The sequence below is a fragment of the Ahaetulla prasina genome, chromosome 2, assembly GCF_028640845.1.
Source record: "Ahaetulla prasina isolate Xishuangbanna chromosome 2, ASM2864084v1, whole genome shotgun sequence".
Lineage (NCBI taxonomy): Eukaryota > Metazoa > Chordata > Lepidosauria > Squamata > Colubridae > Ahaetulla > Ahaetulla prasina.
In genome coordinates, this window is record NC_080540.1 from 80,600,823 (window position 1) to 80,625,337 (window position 24,515).

General features: G+C 40.6%; 1 protein-coding gene across 4 annotated transcripts; it reads right to left on the bottom strand.

Annotated features, from left to right (window-relative positions):
• Nucleotides 1–56: 56 nt before the first annotated feature.
• On the bottom strand, nucleotides 57–24,515 carry BRD8 (bromodomain containing 8). 4 transcript variants are annotated; one of them, XR_009153399.1, is made up of 23 exons: nucleotides 24,388–24,515; nucleotides 23,858–23,954; nucleotides 22,205–22,274; nucleotides 21,725–21,774; nucleotides 17,516–17,638; nucleotides 17,338–17,418; nucleotides 16,461–16,525; nucleotides 15,827–15,963; nucleotides 15,347–15,562; nucleotides 10,691–10,835; nucleotides 9,887–10,096; nucleotides 9,141–9,439; nucleotides 8,230–8,694; nucleotides 7,557–7,650; nucleotides 7,405–7,451; nucleotides 5,774–5,979; nucleotides 5,330–5,422; nucleotides 4,342–4,410; nucleotides 3,944–4,121; nucleotides 3,519–3,623; nucleotides 3,212–3,256; nucleotides 720–884; nucleotides 57–417 (listed from the first exon to the last, which is right to left on the bottom strand). XR_009153399.1 is itself a non-coding variant. In XM_058168705.1 (22 exons), exons 1-22 carry the CDS (start codon nucleotides 24,404–24,406, stop codon nucleotides 358–360), a joined length of 2,874 nt encoding a protein of 957 aa, XP_058024688.1. In that variant the 5' UTR covers nucleotides 24,407–24,515; the 3' UTR covers nucleotides 57–357. The 4 variants fall into 4 exon arrangements, 3 of the variants coding, with proteins under 3 accessions (XP_058024688.1, XP_058024691.1, XP_058024689.1); XM_058168705.1 differs by lacking the exon at nucleotides 720–884; XM_058168708.1 differs by lacking the exons at nucleotides 720–884; nucleotides 15,347–15,562.

The window sequence follows — 24,515 nt, forward strand, 5'->3', positions numbered from 1 at the left end:
ATGTTCTGGTCTGAAAGTAGTAAAATACAAAAATGAAAGTAGCCAGCATACCATGCTATACTTGATTCTCTACAATTTATTATACACATTTACAATCCACAAATACATAAAAAAAATCTGTACACATCACATTACAAAACATACTAGCCACCAGTTGCTAGCTAATCAGAACACTCACAGGACCTGATTACAACTGCCTTAGAACAGGCAGAGGACTGCTCTCCTGGGCCTGGGATTTCCCCAGTTACGCATTCCAGGACAACACTAATACACATGGCCATCCAGAGCTGTGTCTCATTCAGAATCAGGAAAATTCTCATTCAGATGCCAAAGCCTGGGGTGTCTCCTGCTTTTGCGTCATTTCTTCATCTTCATGTCTGCTTCAATGGCACAACGACGTCCTCTAGTTCCCCCATCCTGTTCAAAATGCCAAGGAAAAGGGAACACGCTGTTACTAGAAGGATTTATGCAAAGGACAGAGAGGCTTGGCTGCTATCTGTGTTAGCAGGAAAGACTCAGCACCTAGTCTGACAATACTGCTTTCCTTCCTATAACACAGAGGATTCTTTTCTGGAATGGAATTGTGGGATTTCTGTGTCAGTTCAGGAGCAAATGGGGGAAATATCTATTGTGGTTTGTTTGGGGATGCTTTAAAATTTCTTACATTTGAACATATGCTCATTTCTGCAAGTGGACAGAAGGGATGTTGTCTAACATACCTGATCAACTGCTGCTCTTTACAGAAGATCTCTTCCAGATGCAATACCCTGGCACTAGTTTCCCTAGTTTCCTCACAGCGGCTCTCCATGAATGTAGGGCAATCAGATAGCTTACTTCCATTTGCTGCCCTCTCCATCTGGCTGCCTGTCCTCATGTTTCTCTGTCTTAATAGATAAGTATTAGAAATATCCTCAACCCTATTCTTTTGGCTGGAGGACAAACCTGCCAAAATGTATTTTTGGCGTATTGAGAGGCCATGATTGCCCTGATTATCCAGGAAAGGAACAAACAAACCACTGTATTTTAGTTTTGTGATTGTTACTATACGGCTCAGAAATTTAGTTCTCATGAGTCAAGACTCTTAGAATTGATAGAAGGCAGTGAAACCATTATCTTATTAGGTACAAAATTCAAATTAAAGTATTTAAAATAGATAACTAAGGTTTGTTGAAACACATCCAGTAATGATTAGCCCACCGTCTCTTTTGCTTACTGTATGATTGTCAAATTACTTTTACTGTTAGGAAGTCTTATTATATTAAACATAATGGATTTTAATTTGGTTTCAGTGTAGCATGATCCAAAGAGTGGTGGTTAATTCAAAAAATTTAGGTTTAGGAAAGTATCTAAACCAAGCCACTGTGTGACTGAAGGACTGCAATGATGGAATACCAACTCTGAAAGCAAAAACCCTTAATGAAACAGGTATGGGTGGAGAGGAATAAAATTCCTTTCTGTAAAGGGAAGCAAATTAAAGAATATTTACAGGTTTTTCATCTTTAAAATATGTGAGGAATAAATCTATTCAATATATTCTCCTATACAACCAATAAATGTGTATGATATTTTCTTTTACATATAACAGAATCAAATATAAATTACTGTAAAAATGATACATGATCTCAGAGCAACTTCAAATATCAATGTATTCCAACTGTGGCCATGAAACTTTATCTATTGGGTTCTGTTACTGCTTTTAGGCTTTGCTATGGTTATGTCATACTGCGTTTTTACATAACTTATTTAAAGTTTAAGTTTCTCCAATAAGACTATATTCTGAAGTTCTGGAACATTTAAACAAAGAAATATATTTCCACCTAATTATAATTGAAAAATGAGTCAATATGTAAAAATTAGTTCTCAACTATTCAGCAAGGCAAATATAGTTAGAAAACCACCATATGCAATGTAAAGATCATTCAGCAAAACAGGTACATGCATATTCTCTACGTACATTAGTTTTTTCCAGAGTCGATATAGCAAGGTACAATCCATAAAGCAAGATTAGCAAAAACTTGCAACAATATGCAATATATATTTTGGAACAATGAAGCCAAGAAAAACATACACAAGTTTCACAAGAAACAATGTTCTAATGGGAAGTAAGGCTCAAACAGACAGCACTTACAATCAATCTGTAGGAACAATTATTAAGCGGAGAAACTGAAACTGAGCACGACGACAAACTACATAAAACCTTGGATCTTTTAACAAAGTCTGATTTTTGGAGCACAACTAAGATTCTACTTCCCCTGATTTTTTTTTAAATAAAATATTTATTTACATAAATTACCTTCATTTTCAAATGAACCACTATAGTCACATTTGAAAACATTTAAAAAGTACTATTGCATAATGATTCTAGTATTTTCTTGCTAAGAATTGAAATAATGAGTTCTCTGTTTTATATTTAATTTTTCAACTGTTCAAAAAGATCAGGGCTACTTTTTTCTGCCATTCTCTTTTTAACAACAGCCTTACAGAGGAGTTAAGTTAAAATTTAATGATTGGTTTAAAGTTATCCAAAGCATTACATAATTAACTAGGGCTTGAACAGAAATCCTCCTGCTACTTACTCAACTAACACTACAACACTTATCCTCAACTCTTTAGAACTTTCTGAAAGATATATTTGGCTATCTCTGGAATTCCCCGTCAAGACAAAATCAGCTCCATCCAAACTTTAACAAGGTTTCTTTTTTTAATTAGATTCTAGTTAAATTATTTATGTTCAAGGAGGATGAATAAGACTGCAATGATTCTATATTAAAATATTTGTACTGATCTTTGCTGACTACCTAAATGTTTTGTTGCAGGTTTATTGTACTATATTATATCTCTAAAAACACAAAATATCCTGCAGGCAAGTAAAGAAGAACAATGTAAAGTGCTGCAAATCGAGATATTACTAAGTTACATTCATTTTATTTATTTTCAATAACTCACTTTGCCTTTTCAAAATGCTGAAGACAATCTTATGAACTACTGTATATAGTACAAAGCTATAAATGTAAGGCACAGCAGGGTCTTCCACCCAAAACTGACAAAAGCCTGTATCTCTATTATACAATTAAAACACTTTAAAGTAGAACTGAATGTTTCTTAGATTTCAGTAACAAAAGAGCTAGAAACTTCCTAACATTTTAGGAAGGTCTCTATCATGTATTCAATGTTCCCAATTTTATTGTAATTGTGATTGTTAAGTACTTACAAAGAGGGAAAGAAGGAATGCTGGGGAGCCCATAGGGCCATTGTCCTATTAAAAAACAAACAGAAGAGGTAAATGGATTTGACAAGAATTAATACAAAATATCCAAGTTCCTAATTGTAACGATAGTCATTATTTCATATATTTTACATTCAGAGCCAGGATTCTCCAATTCATAGGATACTCTTAGGCAGGAAAGTCTTAACAATTTAAATATCAAAACACCAGATTTGTGGTTTCAAAAGTTGCTTTAAATCCTCCCATGCCCATGATAATATTAAAAGTCATGATTAGCTCTTCTTGGTCCTACCTTCTCCGAAGCATCTTGTTTCCGAGTAGAGTCTCGTCCACGGAGACTTTTTGCACTGATCCCAGACTCATTTGTCTGCATGATCAACTGAGTGGCTAGAAATTGCTAAAAAACAAACAAACAGTATGCATTAGGATTCAGAATGAATAAAAAGTTTTATTCTTCCTCTTACCAAGATGGTAAGAACAGCATCTTACCATCATAACATTGGAAATAATTAGCTTATTTTTAACCCTATATTCTTCTTACTTGCTTTGAAATAGTCAGGTATTGTCAAGTCTTGTCAAGTTAACCTGTTTCTTTCTATTCTATGCCAGAGTACATTAACAATACAAGAAGAAGCAGGCCACTCCCCTAAAAACATTAACATCTCTCATGTCAAAACAGAATGTTGTTCAATGAAGACATTAACATTGTGCCTTTACCTGAATCTGCTCTAAGACATCTCGCTGCATTTCCACAGCCATGTGATAAACATCATGATCAGAGCTGTTGTACATGACAGCGTTTTGGAACATCAGCATAATATCTCGTTGGAACTCTGCTGTGGTTCTGATCAACCCATTCTCAATATTTTTCTTAATTGTTGACAAATCCATTGGCCTGCAAAAGAATCAAGCTTAAAATTAAATCCATTAAAAACAAAGTGCATTATGGGTAGGCTCCAAGCATTAGAGTATCACTTAAATTAATTGTGCTCTCATGTTTTCCTCTGCTATTTTATTATTAGACTGAATGGGCCCAGGCCAGACTATAAAAGCAGCAGCAGACTAAGGACTAGTGCTGATAGGTGGCTCAATATCAATATAAAATGAATACTAACCTCTGTACAATACTATGGTAGCCTGGAGCAATATCATCAGTCACGGGCTGTAAGAAGACATTGGCATACCTGTTCAAAGAAGACATATTAGTCCTAAGAAATATTAGTCCTAAAATAGACATATTAATCCTAAGGCAATAAACATAATTCCCACTTATTAATTTGTGTCTCACCTGTATTATCTTTACAAATAACTCAAGGAGGCAATCACATCCAGCACACCTTCCTCCTACTATTTTCCCCACAAAAGCAACCCAGTGAGGTGAGTTGGGTAAAGTGACTGGCCCAAGGTCACCCAGCTGGCTTTCATGGCCCCTTGAAGAAGCTTGGAAAATTTTTCTAATATACCACCCATTTATTTGCTCAATATAAAAGGAAGAAAAACTGCACCCTAAAAGTCTGTGACATGAATTCCAGAAAAAACAGAAGTACACATTTGCACCAGATGATATAATACAGTACAGCAAAGCTGTAATATATAGTAGCAAGCACGCAAAAGGCAAGTAGATGCAGCTCCAAGAAAAAAGGTGCTAACCTCTGATCACTAGATATGCACTGCTTTTGAAAGCTTCTGCCAAAATTAATTCATTTCATGTATTTTCTAATGCAGCTCTATGTGCCCGATAAGAACTTTTTGCTAAAGAAGTTGTTCAAGTAAAAAATGGACTTCAGAGGCTGCCAGACTATGTGCTAAAGGCTCTAGATTGCAAAGTTTTTTAAAAAACATTTTAATAATAAAAATAAATTCTCTCTCTATAAAATATTTGATAACAATTGCAAATTATTTTTTCAATAATAAAAATACTCTTTCTATATATAAAATATTTGATTACAGTTGCAAATGGCAAGCATGCAATTAAGAGGTTCTCTCCACCCTATCATCCTGCACAACTTAAGCTTTCTTTCAAAATGATGCTTGTTGTGACATACAAATTCCTATTTCTATTTTCCAGGAGAATAGAGGCAAGTCCCAAGGTTGCTGATTTACCTGTGATTAGCAGCTGCTCTCCAAACCAGCATAATAGCCTTCTTCCAGATTTTTTGTGCCTGAATAGCCTCCTGATCCTCACTGCAAACAGAGCTAGAGCAAGACAGGAAAAGCCATTCTTCAGAAAAGAATACAAGTAATTTACTTCCTGAAGTAAAGCATATAAAGAAGGATCTAATAATGAAGTCTGACCCTCAGTGGGAATCCCCATCTCTTTTACATTTTCCTGAAAAAAAGGCTGGCTGCTCTTCTCGAAGCTGGAGTCTAACCATGAGACTCCACCAGAAATCAACAACTCATTAGGCAGTGTTCTAAATTAGACAGGTCGCAATTAATACACACTACAGACTATGGTACAAAGGGACAAAACTATATCTAGCCTTCAGCCAGCTGGAGTTTGCTCTGGGGTATCTACTGAATAGCTGGAGATTGATCGATACTCACAACTGTGAGGAGGCAGGGCTGCTGGGGATGGAATCAGCCAGTGTGTGAGACTGCAAAGGTGCATTATGGATACTGAAGCCATCATCACTCTCACTCACAGGGGGCTCATTGTCCATTTCTGAGAGATATCCCTCACCCTGATCTTCCTCTTTGGGCTCCTCCAAACTGGCAGCCTCGCTGGCACCATCCTCCTCATCCTCTTCACCCTGAGCATCCCGAAATACAGGATTAAAAGTCTAGCAAGTCAGCCCAGCCAAGATGCAGCTGCTAACAATAAGCACTTGCACCATTCTCCAAAGATAATGGTTGCATGGAAAGCAAAAGCTACATGCAGAAACATCATCCTCTCCTCCCCCCACCGTGTCTGGCAGAACATGCTCAGAAGATGCCAACAGCTTCCCCATCTAATCTGTGCTGCCTGATTAGATGTTCAGATGGAGCTCTGTCTCACATATCTGAATATGGACCGAGGGCCTTTTTAAAACCAGGACCTTCTCAGCAGTGCCATCACCATCAAGCAAAATTCAATGGAAAATGTGGATTGATTATATTCAGAATAAGTATCAGATAAAAAAATATCGAATAGCATATGAGTAAATTTAGGAAATATTTTGTATTAGATATATTTCTGAAGGAGAGGGGAATTGAGAGTGTGATTAAGTGTGGAGAGACTAGAGATTATAATTTAGGAATTATTTTAGATTATGATTGTTAGTTTTGATACCCTGCATTTTGTTCTGGGAAGTCGGGGTGGGGGGTGGGGGGTATGGAGGAGGGGAATTGGGGGGTTGAGGCTAGAGATGGAGTGATGGTGAATGTACAGGGATTATTGAAGATGTATAAATATAATTAATGTAGGGTCGGGTCTGCCCAGTTACCATTTTAGAACAGTGGGGAGGGAGAAAAGAGGAGAGAGTAGGAGGTAGGAAAGAGGAGAAGAGGAAGGAAGAGGGGTAGAAGAGGGAGAAGGAGTGTAGGGTGGAGGGAGGAGAGGATGTAGATAAGAGAAGGAGAGGAAGGTTTGGAAAGAAGGCAGAAGAAGGTAGAAGAGGGAAGAGAGTTAAAAAGGGGGGTGGTGACTGAGCAAGCCCGACTAATTGTATATAATTGTACATTGGATGAATTATTTGTTATGATTGTAAAAATAAAACTTTTTTATAAAAAAAAAAAAAGCAAAATTCAGCCATTCCTTTAGATTAATAGTAAATAGTTCTTTTCCCACAACCCATTTGCAGCTACTGAGGTTTTGTTTCTCCTTAGTTTTTGTTACATTATTTTTCATGTTTACATTATAGACATACTGCTGCCTTTTTGTTTTCACCTGTCTTATTGTAATTATGCTGTAATCTAAGACAAATAATTATTCAGGAGGACCTTGGCTAAAAAAAGCAGCAGAAAAAATAAGCTCCTAACATTAGGAAAGCTGTAACTGAACCCCTACCCACCACTAAACTCCCCCATCTACCCTTTCCCATTGCTTCCAGAAAAGTTAATTGGTCCCATCTGATTTTTGGACATCAGGATGAGTTGGGATGGGATTCTGCAGTACGTCCGTTTTTTGCCTATAGATCAGTTGCAAAACAAAGAATATCTGCTTTCATCTTCCACATACACAAAGATAATTAAAATACCTTCAGCTGGTTTTCAAAAAGAGCTTGAGCTTCATTTTTCATTGATTCTGAAAAGAAAACAACAGGTGAAATGCTCATAATTTTAAAGGAGATTCTCCATCAGATCCACATAGGTTGCCCTTCCTGCTTCCCAGTGTATACAATGCAGTTACCTGACAGCTCATATTTGTGGTGGACATCTGCCTGTGAGGAATCCTCACTTGCACTTGGGGCATGTGGAGAGGAAGTCTCCTCATCAGGGGGAAGCTAGAAAAGAAAATATTTTTTGTTGTGTAGGACAATGAAAGCAGGCCGGAAAGCTGAAGTGACAGAACCCCAACTGGACAGCTGCATGTATGCATATCCAGAGAGGGGGCTCCTTGAAGATCTAACCAATGACCAGAGCTCTAGTTGGGGTGTGATCTCACAAGGGGAAGAACTGTAGTAAATGATATTGGGAATTGCCTTCTAGTTCCTGAGAATCTTGAGCTTCATTTATGAAGCAGTGAGGGACTTTTTTAGACCAGTGATTGCACAGGGACATTTGCAACAGTCTTCAACAAGAGAAGAGAGCTCAGTACAATTATAAAAATACTGAAGCTGGGACATTGTGACTTCTAGATATTTCTGGTTAATAAAAAATGATACACTATGTAAAATAATAACCAACCACAAATGTTTTATATTGGGTTTAACATTCAAGATTGAATTTTAATGTCTTGGCACCAAAACAATAGTGCCAAATTTAGCCAAAATGTTAAACGGAACCAAACCCAATACATGGGCTACCCTTTCCATTTCTTACTTACAAATTCTAAATTACCCATAGCTTCTTTATCGATTTACCTCTGCTTTCACACTGCCACGATCCATGTCATCTTTTGTTGATTCTACATCCATATCAGAGCCTGTCAAACCAACCACTGTTGTCTCTTCATCTTCAGATATATGGCCCCTCAATTCAGAAGCTTCACTTGTTCTAGCTGCTAGCACAGCGGCTTCTTCGGAGCCCAAACGTACCTGCCCTTGTTCAGCAGGTTCAGTTTTTATATCTGCTCCCAAATCTCCAAGGCTCATCAGATCTCGGATCCCTTTTGCTTCCAATTCCTCACAGTCCGGTCTTTCTTGCTTTATTGTTACTGTCATTTGGGGCATCTGGCTCTGCTTCTCGTGCTCCTGTTGGATTGGATGCTCCCGCTGGAGGGGGTGCTCCCAAGGACTGGTCAGAGACTGCGGATCCTCAATTTCTTCACAGAAAGACAAGGCAGCCTCTACTGCTGCTACATCCAAGACTTCAGGATGATCATCCACCTTTCCAAACAAGAACGTAAGAAGCAGAAATAGATCATTTGTACAATAGAGAGGTAACTGAGACTGCAGGGGTGGGGTTCCAACTGTACTAAATACCAGAATGCAGTGATAGTATGGATGGAAACATTTTTGCCACTTTCCCATAAATCAGGCATATTATTACAGATGGATTATTATGTAAATCAGTGGCTTCTGGATTGTGAAAGATTATAACAAATGCAAAGCTTCTTTTTAAAGGAAATTATTTCCATTTTTGGCTGTGATTACTAAATCTGTGGGCCTCTATTCTTCATCAGTCAAAGAAATTTAATATATTTTGAGCTGAAACTATCTGTTGAGGTAGTTAAAACCATGAGGTTAAGTAAACCAGGCAAATGCCTTTTCAATGAAAGAAATTTTGACTCGTTAGAAACTACGAATAAAAGCTCAGGGATCTGGATAATTACCTTGTCCTCAATGATAGCTATGATGTCCCCAACAGTTTCAAAATCAAGTTCTTCCCCAGTGTAGGAAGGCTCTTCCCCTGTGTAGGAAACGGCAATATCCATCTTCTCAGCCAGATCCAGGTCTTCTTTGCTATCCATGTGGTCTTTGGAAATCCCTACAGCACCAGATGCCCCAGAGCCTAGGCAGTCTTTCTTGATGGAATCAATGATCATGGAAATTTCACTGCTATCCATTGATACTGTCACAGTGTGAGGATCAGGCACTGCCTCCATGGAAACACAGGTGTTGGGCTGATTCACTGGACAAGAGTGACAAGTCAAGTGAAAGCCTGGCAGCTGCAGCAACCAGCAATGTGGGTCAGATCAAGGCATCAAAAAAGCATTCCACAGCCCTACATAAAGGCACATGCAGGGTGGTACCACTTTCTCTCCCCTCCCCCACCAAGTTCTGAAATCAAAAGAAGAGCTATTTCTTAGCATCAAAGCCTAATTCTAGTCCCACTGCAGTACTTTTACCATAACCCTTTCTTTCATCTGTTCTGGCTGAAACTCATAATAACTTTTTCTTAACAGCCTTGAGTCAATCATTTGCTCTATAATTAGCATAATGCTGCTGAAGTCCAGCCATCTATCACTCTGCTATTAAATTTAGATGCCCACAGCCCATATTCATACAGCCCTTCCTCTAAATCAAGGGAAACAGTCTTCTGTTAGGTACTGAGTGGCATATGAGTGCAAGGACGCACCTGTCGCTACACTTTCTGGAGTTGCAGCAGATGGCACAGCAGGTGGCGCTTGTAGCGTGGGCACCATGACTATGGTGGCCTGAGACACGGACTCTATAGGGGGAGGCAGGAGTTTGGCTGGAGGTTCACTGGCAACAGCAGAAAAGGAAGCAAGCGATGTGGTGAATTGTGCTGGACCAGCTTCTAAAAGGCGGGAAAGAGTAGGAGCACCTAACAAAGTAGGAAGACAGGAAAGGCACATTAGGCCACAAGCAACAGCTATAGAAGACTACAAAGCAAGCAATTCCTGTACTTATCCCACAATAGCTGATGCCACAACACTAACATATAACACCTTTTACAAAATGGCTTCAGGCAACTATCCTGGAAGTCACCTATTGGAATCCCAAAACATATGCAAACAAGGTCGTAGCATGCTTTCAAGTGGGCGTTGACACAATTTATATATTACTGGAAAAATGCAATCCATGTTTTGCACCAAAGGGTTCTACTTCATTTTTGTACATCAAATTATAAAAAAACAGTATTTAACTTATAAAGATATGCTGAATTTACAATCTCTCTCTGTCTGTCTCTCCCGCTCTGTCATACTTGGGAAAGCAAATTCTACATCACACTGAAAGTATTCAAATCTACAGATCAAGTAACAGCAGAAGGATCAAATATTACGTAACATTCATAACTCCTAGATTAAAAATACTGCACTTTCTACAATTATCCTGTCTTCCAAGAACCTAACTTTTGCACTGTTACATTCACAGGTTTTAAACAGTCGACAGAACAGTGTAAAACAACGTGTCCTACCTGAAGCAGCCGGGGTCGCAGGTATAGCGGTAGAAGACGACTGCATTTCCCCACCATGTAATACTGGAAGAACCCCTCCCACTTCCAGGAGGAGTCCAGAGCTGCTTGGATGACCAGCAACAACAGAGAGCTCACCCTCTGACACCTGCCAAAACACATCATATTCTAAAGGTCAACACCAAGAAGATTTAACTTTCTGTAAAGTAACAAAGTCTCACCCAGGTGCAATATGTTGCACCACAATAAATCTTTTTAAGGCTTTCTCGCTTTTGTAGGAATGTAAATGATTTTGTTGCAGCATGCAAAAAGTTCACCAAGGAGAAGGAGAGGGGAAATTTTAAAAAATGCAATATCTATCCCTATCTAAACAATGTTTCTATGTTGGGTTGGATTTAAACACAGTTCTTTAGAGTGAACATCAGAATAAAGGAATTTCAAATTCTGATGTTAAATTCAGAGAGATTGCACTAACTCTCCATTTGCCTGCCATTCTAACCTAAATTGAACATTTAATGTAGAATACCACAATGGCTCCTGCCTCTACCTAGCATACCAGATTAAGGCTTACTATGCTGTTCAAAAGTTCTTTCTGGCATCAGCTAACAAGAACACAGCCATGATTTGTTAGTTACTACATTTCTGATAGAATCCTGTATCTGAATGATAATCAGCAATGGCTATTTAATAACTATATCAACTGGGAGGGTAGGAACCAGAATGCACTGGAGGATGCATTCCTTGCTTACCAATAAACTAGAAAAATGTGTCATGAAAACCGGCTCGAAATAGACTTACGTTGGATTCAAATTTTTGATAAAATACCAAGCAAAAAAATTTGGCTACAAAATGGAACAAAGCTGAGAACATCTTTTTGGAAACCAGAGAGAGAATCTTTCCAATGTTTTTAGGATAATACACTCAAACAAAGAACAGGTTTCATCAAAACACAAACACACATACATAAAAGAAAGAGATAGATTAACCATGGTGTAAACAGTGAAATAAACACTAGAATAGAATAGGTATATATTACCAGTGCCTCAATGCAAAGGGTCAGCACATCATCCAGTGGAACTTCCCTAACGTGGCTCATTATACGTCCCTCTTTCTCGCATAATCTCCCACCCTAATAGAAGTTGCTGTTACAGCTACGCCTACATGTATGTATGTATATAGTATATGTATGTATAATTGCCCATCTTATGGATTTGTGATTCATACAGTTTCATCAAAACAAGAGAAAACACAGTTTTTTTCTGAGCTCCATGAATGTTTCCACATTCAAGGATGTGTTCTAAATATATTAAGTCATCCAATCTAAAGCAAACTTTAAGCAGTAAAAATGAAGTAAGGTTTCATGTAATTACCACACTTTACATTTGTCCTATAATAGTTCAAGAGACACCATTTTAAGGAATCTATAAACTACTAAAACTCTGTGTATAACCTGTAACTGTACAAAATGTTGCATCGTAGGGTAACGATTTTTGAACCACGATATCTCAAATGAGCCAATTTACAGAACGTGTCCAAAATCCATAATTCAGCATCCCGTAGAACTGAATCTGGCAAATTTCATAAAATATTTTATGACATAATACAAACTATAAAAAAATGTTATTTTTTGTAGTTTGTATTATATTACAAAATATTTTATCATCAACTGTGGTCAACTCCTGATTCTTGACTGTGCTATACAGTTCCGCATGGCCTATTTTCATCTCTGAATATCTCCCTGAATTTTTAAGAACTTTTCCAGTGAAGACAGTACATTAGAGGTAAAGGTAAAGGTTCCCCTTGTACATACGTGCTAGTCGTTGCCAACTCTAGGGGCGGTGCTCATCTCCATTTCAAAGCCGAAGAGCCAGCGCTGCCTGAAGACATCTCCATGGTCATGTGGCCGGCATGACTCAACGCCAAAGGCACACGGAACGCTGTTACCTTCCCACCAAAGGTGGTCCCTATTTTTTCTACTTGCATTTTTACGTGCTTTTGAAACTGCTAGGTTGGCAGAAGCTGGGACAATTAACGGGAGCTCACCCCGTTACACGGCAGCACTAGGGATTCAAACCACTGAGCTGCCAACCTTTCGATCGACAAGCTCAACGTCCTAGCCCTTGAGCCACCGCGTCCCTTAGTACATTAGAAGCTCTGCCATTGTTCAAGGCACTGAGAAAGCTACTGAGGAAATACCTCTGAAACCATGGCCTGATGGGTCATGGCCTTTCAAGGCACATATAGCACAGGCAAATTTTCTTTCACTCTATGCATTTTGGTTAGCCTCTTTCATCGTTTTAATATTTGAAAAATTCATTTAAGGTATCTTTATTCTACCTAGATTGAATACCTTTAAAACATACAGAAATTCATGAGCATTCATTCAGCAACCGTTTGAAGATATAACGGTGCTGAACGAATGGTTGTGACCAGTTCTAGCCAACCCAGGACCTATGCAGTCACGTGATCGCTATGCAGGCGCTTGGCAACTGATTTGCATTTACGAATGGTTGCAGTACCCCATAATCATGTAATTGTCATTTGCAACCTTTCTTCCTGGTTTCCCCAAAAAGTGAATGAGGAAGCCAGCAGGGAAAGTCAGAAGGGCCTCTGGTGGCTCAGCAGACTAAGTCTGTCTGTTATTAACACAGCTGCTTGCAATTACTGCAAGTTCAAGTCCCACCAGGCCCAAGGTTGACTCAGCCTTCCATCCTTTATAAGGTAGGTAAAATGAGGACCCAGATTGTTGGGGGCAATAAAAGTTGACTTTGTATATAATATACAAATGGATGAAGACTATTGCTTAACACAGTGTAAGCTGCCCTGAGTCTTCGGAGAAGGGCGGGATATAAATTCAAATTTTAAAAAAAAAGTCACTGGGATGTCTTCCATACCCATGCATCCACCCCAGCCCCTCTGCGTTTGTGCCATGCTCGCCATTCATTCACCCCCATGTACCCTCCCTGAACATCAACGCACTTCCCACACCACTACTCTCCCTGAACCATGATACACCCCCACATGGACCACGTCGTGCCTTCCCACCAACAGCAGCCAGTTACCTGCCTGCCAGCCTGCTTGTGAGCTGCCTGGGACTTGTAACTTCCTGCAGGCTTCCCCACTAACTTGCTTATGGGAAGACAGCAGGAAATTGCCTCTCCTAACTGTGGGATTTGGTTAACAAAGGCAATCAATACAGCACGGATTGTTGTTGCTACTGTAAGTGGCATGCTATATACCCATATTTTTCAGATTATAAGATTTTGAAGAGGAAAACAAGAAAAAAAATATTTGGCCTCCGCGTGTTCAGTTTTTGCCCTCCTTGGCCCCCAGGAGCACTCTGCAGGCCTCCCAAACCCTCTGCACATCCCGTTTTCATGAAAAACAGGCCCGTTTTTGGCCTCCCAAACCCCCCACGCATCCTGTTTTTGCCCTCCGCAACCCCCAGGAGCACTCTTCAGGCCTCCCAAACCCTCTGCATGTCCCGTTTTTGGCAAAAACAGGATGCATGGGGGGGGGGAATTTCGGGAGGTCAAAAGTGGCCATATTCGATCTATAAGATGCATCGACATTTCTACCCTCTTTTGGGGCAGGGAAAAGTGTGTCTCATACTCCGAAAAATACAGTAATTTCATCGCTTAGTGACAGAAATTTCAGGCCCAGCTGCTGTCTTAACTCAAGAACTATCTGTATAGGTAGTCGAGTTAGGACTGATTGCTTAATGACCCATTTGAACTTAAAAAAAGTACTTATGATCCATCTTCAAAATTGACTGCCACACACTCCGTAATCATGTGTTCACATTTCTGTCACTTAGCAACTGGCTTACATCCATGACTGGTTGAAACATCCTATGGTTACGTCACCACAATTTGCAATGCTTTTGGCCAGTTTCTGGCAGGTTGTCAGTTTTTTTAAAGAATGGATCCGGTTAAAAATCACAATTCATTTCACAACCATCTGATTCACTTCACAACCATAGTCACTTCACAACTGTTATAAAAATGGTCATAAAATCAAGTCCAGTCACCTGGTGCCTCAACTTACAACTGAAATTTTGAGCCCCACTATAACTTAAGGACTATCTATAACTAAAAATAATCTGACCCTGAAACATTATTAAAGTAATGAGTGAAGCATAACCATTGTTAATAAATACTAATCTTACTAAAAGAAAATGTAGAAACAACAGCCTTCCCCAAATCTGATATTTTGGAATTGGAACTTATAACTACCACAATTAAAACCCATATTGTCTGTGAATTCTGGTGCCAATACGCCCTGAACATGCCAGACTGTGGAAGACTGATGATCAGATTAAGGAGGGTTTTCTCAAATTTGTTGCCCACATGTGCCAAAATATATTTGACTATATCTATTCCTCAACCTACAATCACAATAGGGATCAGGAAATTTATTGTTAAGCTTTGCTTAAGTGAGGCATCACACCGCTACACTCAATTTTACCACCTTTTTGCCAGGGTTGTTAAGCATGCTTCATTGCACCATGGAAAAAGTACTATGTTGATGTCGTGCATCACTTTCACTCCTAAAATCTATCCAAACTATTCCATTTGAAAAGTTTTGTGCCCTTTCTGGTGAAAGTCAGTCACAGAGATTCCCCCAGATTTTTAAACATGTAAGGAGGGGACTCCATACCAGCCTGGGGCTTGTGGGCAGGAGGCTGCCTTTCTTCAGCAGCTCTGAAAGCAGAGGAGAAGGAGGCGGAGTCGCTTTCTGTCCTAGCATCTTTTTCTGGGTTGAATCATCTGTGACTGGGGTCAAGGGGGCATCCAGGGAGGTGGAGCCCATAGGGGTGTCAGGGATCCCAATGAAGGAGGCAACTGGGGTGCTGGGCAATGTCCCTGGAGTTACCTGAGGAAGAGAAAAACCACACTGTTCAAAGCCACATCCTCACCATCTTGACATGTCCCTGTGACTCCTCCCAACAGGGCCAATGTCACAGCCTACCCCAAGCAGCTCCTCCATCACACTAGCTTCCCTTGTCATTCATGTATCGCCACCTGTTTTTCCCTGTATTAGTACTGTCACCAAAATGTGCCTGTAAAGCAGGAAGTCTGTGAGAGCTGTGGAAAGCTCTGTACAGCCTAATAGCTTCATGTTCCTGCCAGATCTTACCCCTGGACTTGTCTCTTCCACACTGGGTTGAGACAAGTCTCCCAGAGCATACTCTGCTCCTGGTGATGTTGACCCTGCTGGAGAACGGACCATCATTCCTGGCATCCTTCTTGATGGATTTTTAACTGCTTGACGAGCTAGAGAAACAAAGGCAGAAAATTACATTCTAGTTCACATTATTCAGATCAATTAAGAATTGTCAACACAAAATGTAGACAATTTTTCCACCCCCAAGTCAGTCCAATGGGTATCCTCCTAAATTCTTTCGATTCCATCACACATGCTATTTATGAATTCAGAACAGGAAAAATGTTGATTATTAGTTGTCTGATAATTTCTTGCTTATGTCCATATTGGACAGGTTTTCTTTTCATTTGCTACTTTTTGGTACAGGATTATTGTGACAATCCATAGTGCCTTAGAGTCCTAAGTCCAGCCTTAAAGACAGTATTGTAAAAAGAAGTCTATGAAATGCTCAACCTTTCCACAGGAAATTTGAAGAGGAAATTGGGATGACCAAACAATTTTGTAGGTCTTACTTTTTTTAAACTGCATTTTACTAGTTTTAATTTGTGTCTAAGAAGTTTAATTTTGAGGACCTTGGCTCAACTAAAAATCCAAAATTCCAACTAACCTTGATAAGCAGCATCAGTAGCTTTTCTCTTCACTTCAGCCTCCTCCTCTTCTATTCTTTTTTTCCTGAAAAAATACAGATCACACATAGTTATGGAAGCAAAACAGGATACTTCCCCACTCATATAGCTGGTCCTCACTTAACAATAGTAATTGGGAACAGAATTTCTGTCACCAAGCAACCTGGCTATAAAGCACAATGTCAAGTGACTGCTGGTTAGTAACGGCACTTCTGATTGCTGTCATTAAGTGAATCCCACATGGTTGCCCTTTGTGACATCCTGCCAGGTTTCCCGTTGACTTTATTTATCAAAAATTGGCAGTGACAGTCATAAAAGGCAATAACATGACCGGATGCTGCAATGTCATAATTGTGAGAATTGCTAAGCACCTAGATCATGATCACATGACTGTGGGGATACTGTGAGAGTTGCAACTACAAGAACCAGTCGTAAGTATCACTCATTCAGCACCATTGTAACTTTGAAACAAAGTTGCTGAACAAATGGTCATTAAACAAGAGCTACCTGTATATAAGATAAACATGGGATAAAAACAATGAGAAACACTTCATTTTTTAATCCTTGAAAACAATTTTTAACCAAAATTTAAAAGATATCAAGTACAGATAACAGAACCTGTAGGCGATTCATCAAAATTCTACTACAAAGGACACGTAGGCTGGCAAGGCATGACATGAATACTACGATAGAAGCATAAGAATACATTGCTTATCTCAGTAATTTTAATGTATAATTAAATAAACTTCATTTTTGAGATTCATTTAACAGTTTGCTTGATCCCAAGAATTCAAGTCGAGTTTGGAAGTGGAAAAGTTGGGGAAGAATGTGACAGAACAGGAAAATAAGATAACCCACATCACAATGTCATTGTAAATTTCCTCCAGCCTGTGATCCATATGTCCTGCCTGGATCAGTTCTGCATCTCTCTTCAGCTGCCTGTAAAGAAAATATAGGGTGTACAATTAATTTCTATTAGCAATCATTCTTGAAGAAAACAAGGGTATCATTGACATCTCAAAAATCTGAGACCTACCTGTACTTTTCCTGTGTCTCCTTAATCAACTTCTTAAGCTCCTCCACTCGTTCTGCTGTCAATTTTCTCACAATAACATCTTCTACAGTTTCTACAACTTCTCCTTTCTCACCACGCTTCCTTCTACACACACAAAAACAGAAGAGGGAAGAAGACTCTAGGGATCAGTAACAGAAATCCAACCCCTGCAGATGAAGCACCCTGCATTCACGTACTTCCAATCTTTCTGTACCACCTCCTTACCCCAATTACTTATTACTTACTGCTGTTGATTTTTTATAATGCATTAAAAAAACTATTGTAAAGTTTAAGAATACACTAAAGTAATCTCAGTCAAGTACCTATTGGGGTGAAAATTTGTGATCAGAATTAGCTATTCCTGCAGTACTATGTGTACAATTTAATGAGAGCTTCACTTCAAATCTATTTTAATTAGATTCTGGTTAAACAAACATCACACAATATAGTATATGTTGCTATATTTTTTATTGAAAACGTTGGAAAAAGTATGAGAAAAAAATCTTCTGAAAAGTAAGATCAATAATTAAATAAAAAGCAGAATGCATTCCTAAATTGGGATTATTTACTCTATTCTTACTTTTAGCAACCAAATCTATAAAGTAAATGGGAAGCTGGGATTCAAATTATTTGCATACCAGCAATATCTTCTATTTGAATGTACCCAAACTATCAGAGTTGTACTAATCCTGAATAATTACTGTCTGGGAGCAGTTTCAACTACTCTGGTAAACTCACTCTGATGTTATGCTCTTCAGTTCAAAGGCTGAACATGTTAGTAGGGATGAACCAGCTTCAAAAATACTTTAGAAGTGCTTTGTACCCAACATTTCCCAGGCTTCCATGGAAGTCTGCCAGCAGTCAAGCTGCTTTATTTATTTATTTATTTATTTATTAATCAAATTTTTATACCACCCTTCTCCCCAAGGACTCAGGGCAGTTTACAACCAGATAAAAACACCAAACAAAATAAATATAGAATAAAATACAATTTAAAAAACTGATTCCATTTGGCCCATGTTAAAAATACAATTTAAAAGAATAAAACCCACTCAAATTAAAACCAGATAAAATCAAAAACCCTATGCCAGACCTGCGCGGATGAACAAATATGTCTTCAGCTCGCGGCAGAAGGTTCCAAGGTCCGGAAGTTGGCGAAGTCCTGGGGGAAGTTCATTCCATAGGGTGGGAGCCCCCACAGAGAAGGCCCTACTTCTGGGGGCCGCCAGCCGACATTGTCTGGCGGACGGCACCCTAAGGAGTCCCTCTCTGTGAGAGCGCACGGGTCGGTGAGAGGCAATCGGTGGCAGTAGGCGGTCCCGTAAGTAACCCAGCCCTAAGCCATGGAGCGCTTTAAAGGTAGTAATCAGCACCTTGAAGTGCACCCGGAAGACCACAGGTAGCCAGTGCAGCCTGCGCAGGAGTGGTGTCACATGGGAGCCACGAGAGGCTCCCTCTATCACCCGTGTGGCTGCATTCTGAACAACTGGAGCCTCCGGGTGCTCTTCAAGGGGAGCCCCATGTAGAGAGCATTGCAGTAATCCAGGCAAGAGGTAACCAGAGAATGAGTGATCGTGCATAAGGCATCCCAGTCAAGGAAGGGGCGCAACTGGTGGATCAGGAAAACCTGATAAAAAGCTCTCCTGGATACGGTCGTCAAATGGTCTTCAAAAGACAACCGTCCATCCAGGAGAACGCCCAAGTTGCGCACCCTTTCCATCGGGGCCAGTGACTCGCCCCCAACAGCCAGCCGCAATTGCAGCTGACTGTACCGGGGTGCCAGCATCCACAGCCACTCCGGGATTGAGCTTGAGCCTGTTTCTCCCCATCCAGACCCGTACGGCTTCCAGACACCGGGACAGTACACTGATAGCTTCGTTGGGGTGGCCTGGGGTGGAAAAGTACAGCTGCGTGTCATCAGCGTAGAGTTGGTACCTCACCCCAAAACCACTGATGATCTCACCCAATGGCTTCATATAGATGTTGAACAGGAGAGGCGAGAGAATCGACCCCTGTGGCACCCCACAAGTGAGGCGCCTCGGGGTCGATCTCTGCCCCCCTGTCAACACCGTCTGCGACCGGTCAGAGAGATAGGAGGAGAACCACCGATAAACGGTGCCTCCCACTCCCAAACTCTCCAACCGGTGCAGCAGGATACCATGGTCGATGGTATCAAAAGCCGCTGAGAGGTCTAATAGGACCAGGGCAGAGGAATAACCCCTATCCCTGGCCCTCCAGAGATCATCCGCCAACGCGACCAAAGCCGTCTCCGTACTGTATCCGGGCCGAAAGCCGGACTGGAACGGGTCCAGATAGACAGTTTCATCCAGGTATTAGGGTAATTGACGTGCCACCACACTCTCTACAACCTTCGCCACAAAGCAAAGGTTGGAGACCGAACGATAATTACCTAAAACAGCTGGGTCCAGAGAGGGCTTCTTGAGGAGAGGTCTCACCACCGCCTCTTTCAAGGCGGCAGGAAAGACCCCCTCCAACAACGAAGCGTTCGTAATCCCCCGGAGCCAGCCTCGTGTCACCTCCTGCGTGGCCAGTAGAAGCCAGGAGGGGCACGGGTCCAGTAAACATGTGGTGGCATTCAACCTCCCCAACAACCTGTCCATGTCCTTGGGAGCCACAGGGTCAAACTCATCCCAAACAGTCTCAACAAGACGGCTCTCCGACCTCTCACCTGGATCCACCTAATTTTGATCCAAGCCATCCCGAAGCTGAACGATTTTATCGTATAGATAACCACTAAACTCCTCGGCACGTCCCTGTAATGGGTCATCCCGCTCCCCCTGTTGCAGAAGAGACGGGTCACCCAAAACAGGGCGGCCGGGCGGTTATCTGCCGATGCAATGAGGGAGGAGACGTAACAACGTGTCGCTTCCCTCAATGCCACTAAGTAGGTCCTATTATATGACCTAACTAGTGTCCGATCAGCCTCCGAACGACTGGACCTCCAGGAATTCTCTAGGCGTCTTCTCCAGCGTTTCATCTCCCTCAGCTTCTCGGAGAACCAAGGAGCTGGTTGAGACCTATGCCGGGTCAGAGGCCGCAAAGGCACGACACGGTCTAGAGCCCCAGCCGCGGCCAGTTCCCAAACCGCGACTAGTTCTTCAGCCGTGCCGTGAGCCAGACCCTCAGGAAACGGCCCAAGCTCCATCTGGAACCTCTCCGGGTCCATCAGGCGCCTGGGACGGAACCAACGTATTGGTCCTGTCTCCCTGCGGTGTTGAGTGGCGGTCCGAAAGTCCAGGCGAAGGAGAGAGTGATCTGACCATGACAAAGGTTCAATGACTAAATCTCTCAAGTCCAGATCCTTCAACCACCGTCCAGAGATAAAAATCAGGTCCAGCGTGCCTCCCCCAATGTGAGTAAGGCCATCAACTACTTGAGTCAGGTCCAAGGCCGTCTGGAGGCCATGAACTCCTGAGCTGCTGTCGATGACATGCCGGCCGATGGCAAGTTAAAGTCCCCCATGACCCTAAGTCTTGAGGTCTCAACCGCCACTCCAGCAAGCACCTCCAGCAGCTCGGGCAGGGCTGTTGTCATGCAGCAAGGAGCCAGGTACGTGACCAACAAGCCCATCTGACCCCTATGACCCCACCTCACAAAGAGGGATTCACAGCTGGCAATCTGAGGTACAGTGGTCTCCCTCGGCTCTAGACTCTCCTTAATAACAACCGCCACCCCCCCACCCCTACCTTGGGCCCTCGGTTGATGGAATGCTCGGAAACCTGGTGGGCACATTTCTACAAGGGGCACTCCCCCCTCTGTGCCCAACCAGGTTTCCGTAACGCCCATAAGGTCCGCGGATCCCCCCTGAATAAGATCACAAATTAGGGGGGCCTTATTAACCACGAACCGAGCGTTGCACAACATCAACCGGAGGCCCAAGCTCTGAGGGTCTTGGCCATCCGGGGAATGGGAAAAGTCTGAGGGGTCGGGGCGCGTGATCGCCTTCAAACATTGATCACGCGCCCCCAAAGATCGATACGAGCCCTCACTTCCGCCATATCTGCCCTTCCCACTTACCGTGCAGATGGAACCACCCTTACCGGAAGGAACGCAATCCTCCCCCATAACCTTCGAACCTATTAAATAAATAGGTTTAACAAATAACAAGGACATACTGTGTTCAGCTTCTAATTTTCCCCTGATAAGAAATGGTTCAGCCTTTAAACTCACTTTGGAGTCTCTGTTGTCTCCAGGAGCTCAGAATATTGTGATGCACAGTGCTAGAAAAAAGTACATATATATATTTTTAGTAATCAGTTGCTATAACCACACTAAAAATAATATTTCAACAATGTGTAGAATATAACACATTTTCCACATTGTAAAGATATTTTCTAAAGTTCTGGAAGAGGACATACTTTCCTGCTAAACTATATGGACTTTGTGTATAGCAACCAGGCAGAGATGCTGACCTCAGCACTGCCACCATTACAGCTATCTCCAGAAATCTTCTAAAATAGTGCTCTATTAATGATAATTAATGCAATGTCAAGGGGTTGTTCCCCTCCTCTTTTTTGCAATGTGAATATGTAGTTTAATCCATGATCTTTATTTTCCAAAATGTTCACAAAAAGTCTCTTGAGCAGATATTCCCCAATAGTAAAACAGAAGACCATTATTATGCACAAATGTAGCATTTAAGCTTCTTACCTTCTGAGAAAACCAATCTGGTGGTCGGCCTGATTCTGCAAAGGGTTTAATAGCTCGGCTGACAGATACCCTACAGATAAGATGGATTCAAGATTTTCTTTCTCTGTATATCAGAGATGATACAATGTTTACCAGAGTGGGAAAATACTATAAAATACATTTTACAATTCATTATGGTTTGTATTCCATTCATAGAGATCTAGGGTCAAATATCTATTCATATCTGAAACTTAATGAATGACATTGGTCAATTATATGCCATTAATCTGATCTACCTCAGCACTGATACCTGGATAATTACAGAAGAAAATCACTATGAGCAATTTGATTCTTGAGGAATAAAAGGGGCTGTATATGTAAACAATAATCTCCATTCCCTACTGTTTTTTTCTATTACACAAGTCCAAATTGAATAAAAATACACCATTCTGTTTTCAAATATATTTTATAAATTTTAATTCCTCTTCAGATTTGTGTCTCATTCCAGAAGTAGAAATCCAGTATGACTAAGATAAGAGTGTCAAGTTGTACAATTTCTAGCGTATTTCAAAAGTCAGTCCAAAAACTATGGTCATGCGCTTCCCCCCTCCCCCCATGACTTCAATCTGTGCTTCTGAATATAATCAGAGGTGCTTAATCACTTTTCAACTAAAATTTGAGGCTGGAAAGTAATACGCGGTCTGTTGATTTGGCTATTTGCACTAATAAATAATCTCATTTTTCATTACCATTAACAATACTAGGGGGGGATTACAGGTTTTGTATCAGACCAAAGCAATCAAATAATCTCCATCTTGGAGTTTGCAGAAAAAACAGGAATGTTTATTGCAAATTATTTTATCTTATTTAATTATTTAATTATTTAAATAATAAATAAAATAAATTATTTAATTATTTAATAAAATAATTATTTAATTATTTATCTGGCGTATGAGAGTTGGAAATAACAGATCTGTCTCATTTCATTTTCATCAAAATACCTATCACTAATATCGAGTTACATTTTTAAATAATTTAATAAACTGTTATTAAATATTTAATTAAAAGGGTATTGTAACATGGTTTACCATAAAGTCACTGTAGTTAGTTCTTTGGTTAACATTAGGGATACTGTAGCAGTTCAAATTAAATTATTTTTTATTCCAGCAACGGTATTACAGGTAGTCCTTGACTTACAACCATTCGTTTAGTGACTATCCAAAGTCATAACGATACTGAAAAAAGTGATCTATGACTGTTTTTTACACTTACAACTGTTGCAGCATTTCCATGACCTTGTGATCAAATATAGGCACTTGGCAACTGTTCCGGGGTCATGTAACCTTCCCATTCGGTTTCTGACAAACAAAGTCAATGCGGAAACCTAGACTCACCTAATGATGGCATGATTCACTTAAGAACTGGAGTGATTTGCAGATTTAACAACTGTGGTAAAAAGGTTACAAAAATGGAGCAAAATTAATTTAGCAACTGCCTTACTTAACAACAGAAATGTTGGGCTCAATTGTAGTCGTAAGTCAAAGATTACCCCCACTTTCAAATGTTAAGATCAATTCATACTTATTTGGTATTTAGAACAATAAGGTTCACAAATCGTTGTCCAATTCTGCACCATTGAAGAACATGCACTACCATTAACGGTATTTCTCTCACCAGTTTTGGTCCCCACTTCGCATGACAGAAGAAGCCAAGCACAGCTTCTCTCGAATAGACCACGGTTCTGTGGGCCCAGCATTCATCAACTTGTGTTCTAACAGAGGGGGGGAAATCATAATATTGCTTTAGGATGAGGTATGAGGCAAATTCTACATTCCTGATCTACCTGAAGAAAAAAACCCAGATACAATTATCTGGAAAACTCTGGCAATAGGAGAAGGAAAGAGTATTATGTTCGCCCCATTACTTATAAAAAGAATAATAAAAGGCGAAATTAAATTTTAAAAAACCATTTTTTTCCCAAACAAATGGTCCCTAGAAGGGAAAAAAAAAGGTGACGAATGGCAAACTCCTCAGGTCAATAAAATGCGTGCAACTGACAGATATACAGGATGAAGCTTTGGCTGTACAGAACTGCGCCATACGACCCTCTGCTTCTCAGAAATGTAAGGCAAGAGGCATCCTAAGATATAAAAAGGAGGCCCTGATACTTTTGCCCTTAGCAAGAAAAAAAGATCGTTACTTACTACCCGCTCCGGCCGCCATTTTCGCGAAAGAACGACAGATTGCGAAGCGCCCCTCACATCGACTCCCAAATATTAGGCCAGGCCTCTAAGCTCAGAGCGGAAGGCGGTCCGTTCTATTCGAGGCCTCC

Excerpts from the sequence above, each read along its gene's own strand:
- BRD8 (XM_058168705.1), bottom strand. Across the intron at positions 15,563-15,826 it reads TGGAAGAGACAAGTCCAGGG|GTAACTCCAGGGACATTGCC; the intron begins GTAAGATCTGGC and ends TCTCTTCCTCAG. Across the intron at positions 7,452-7,556 it reads CCACAAATATGAGCTGTCAG|AATCAATGAAAAATGAAGCT; the intron begins GTAACTGCATTG and ends TTTTCTTTTCAG.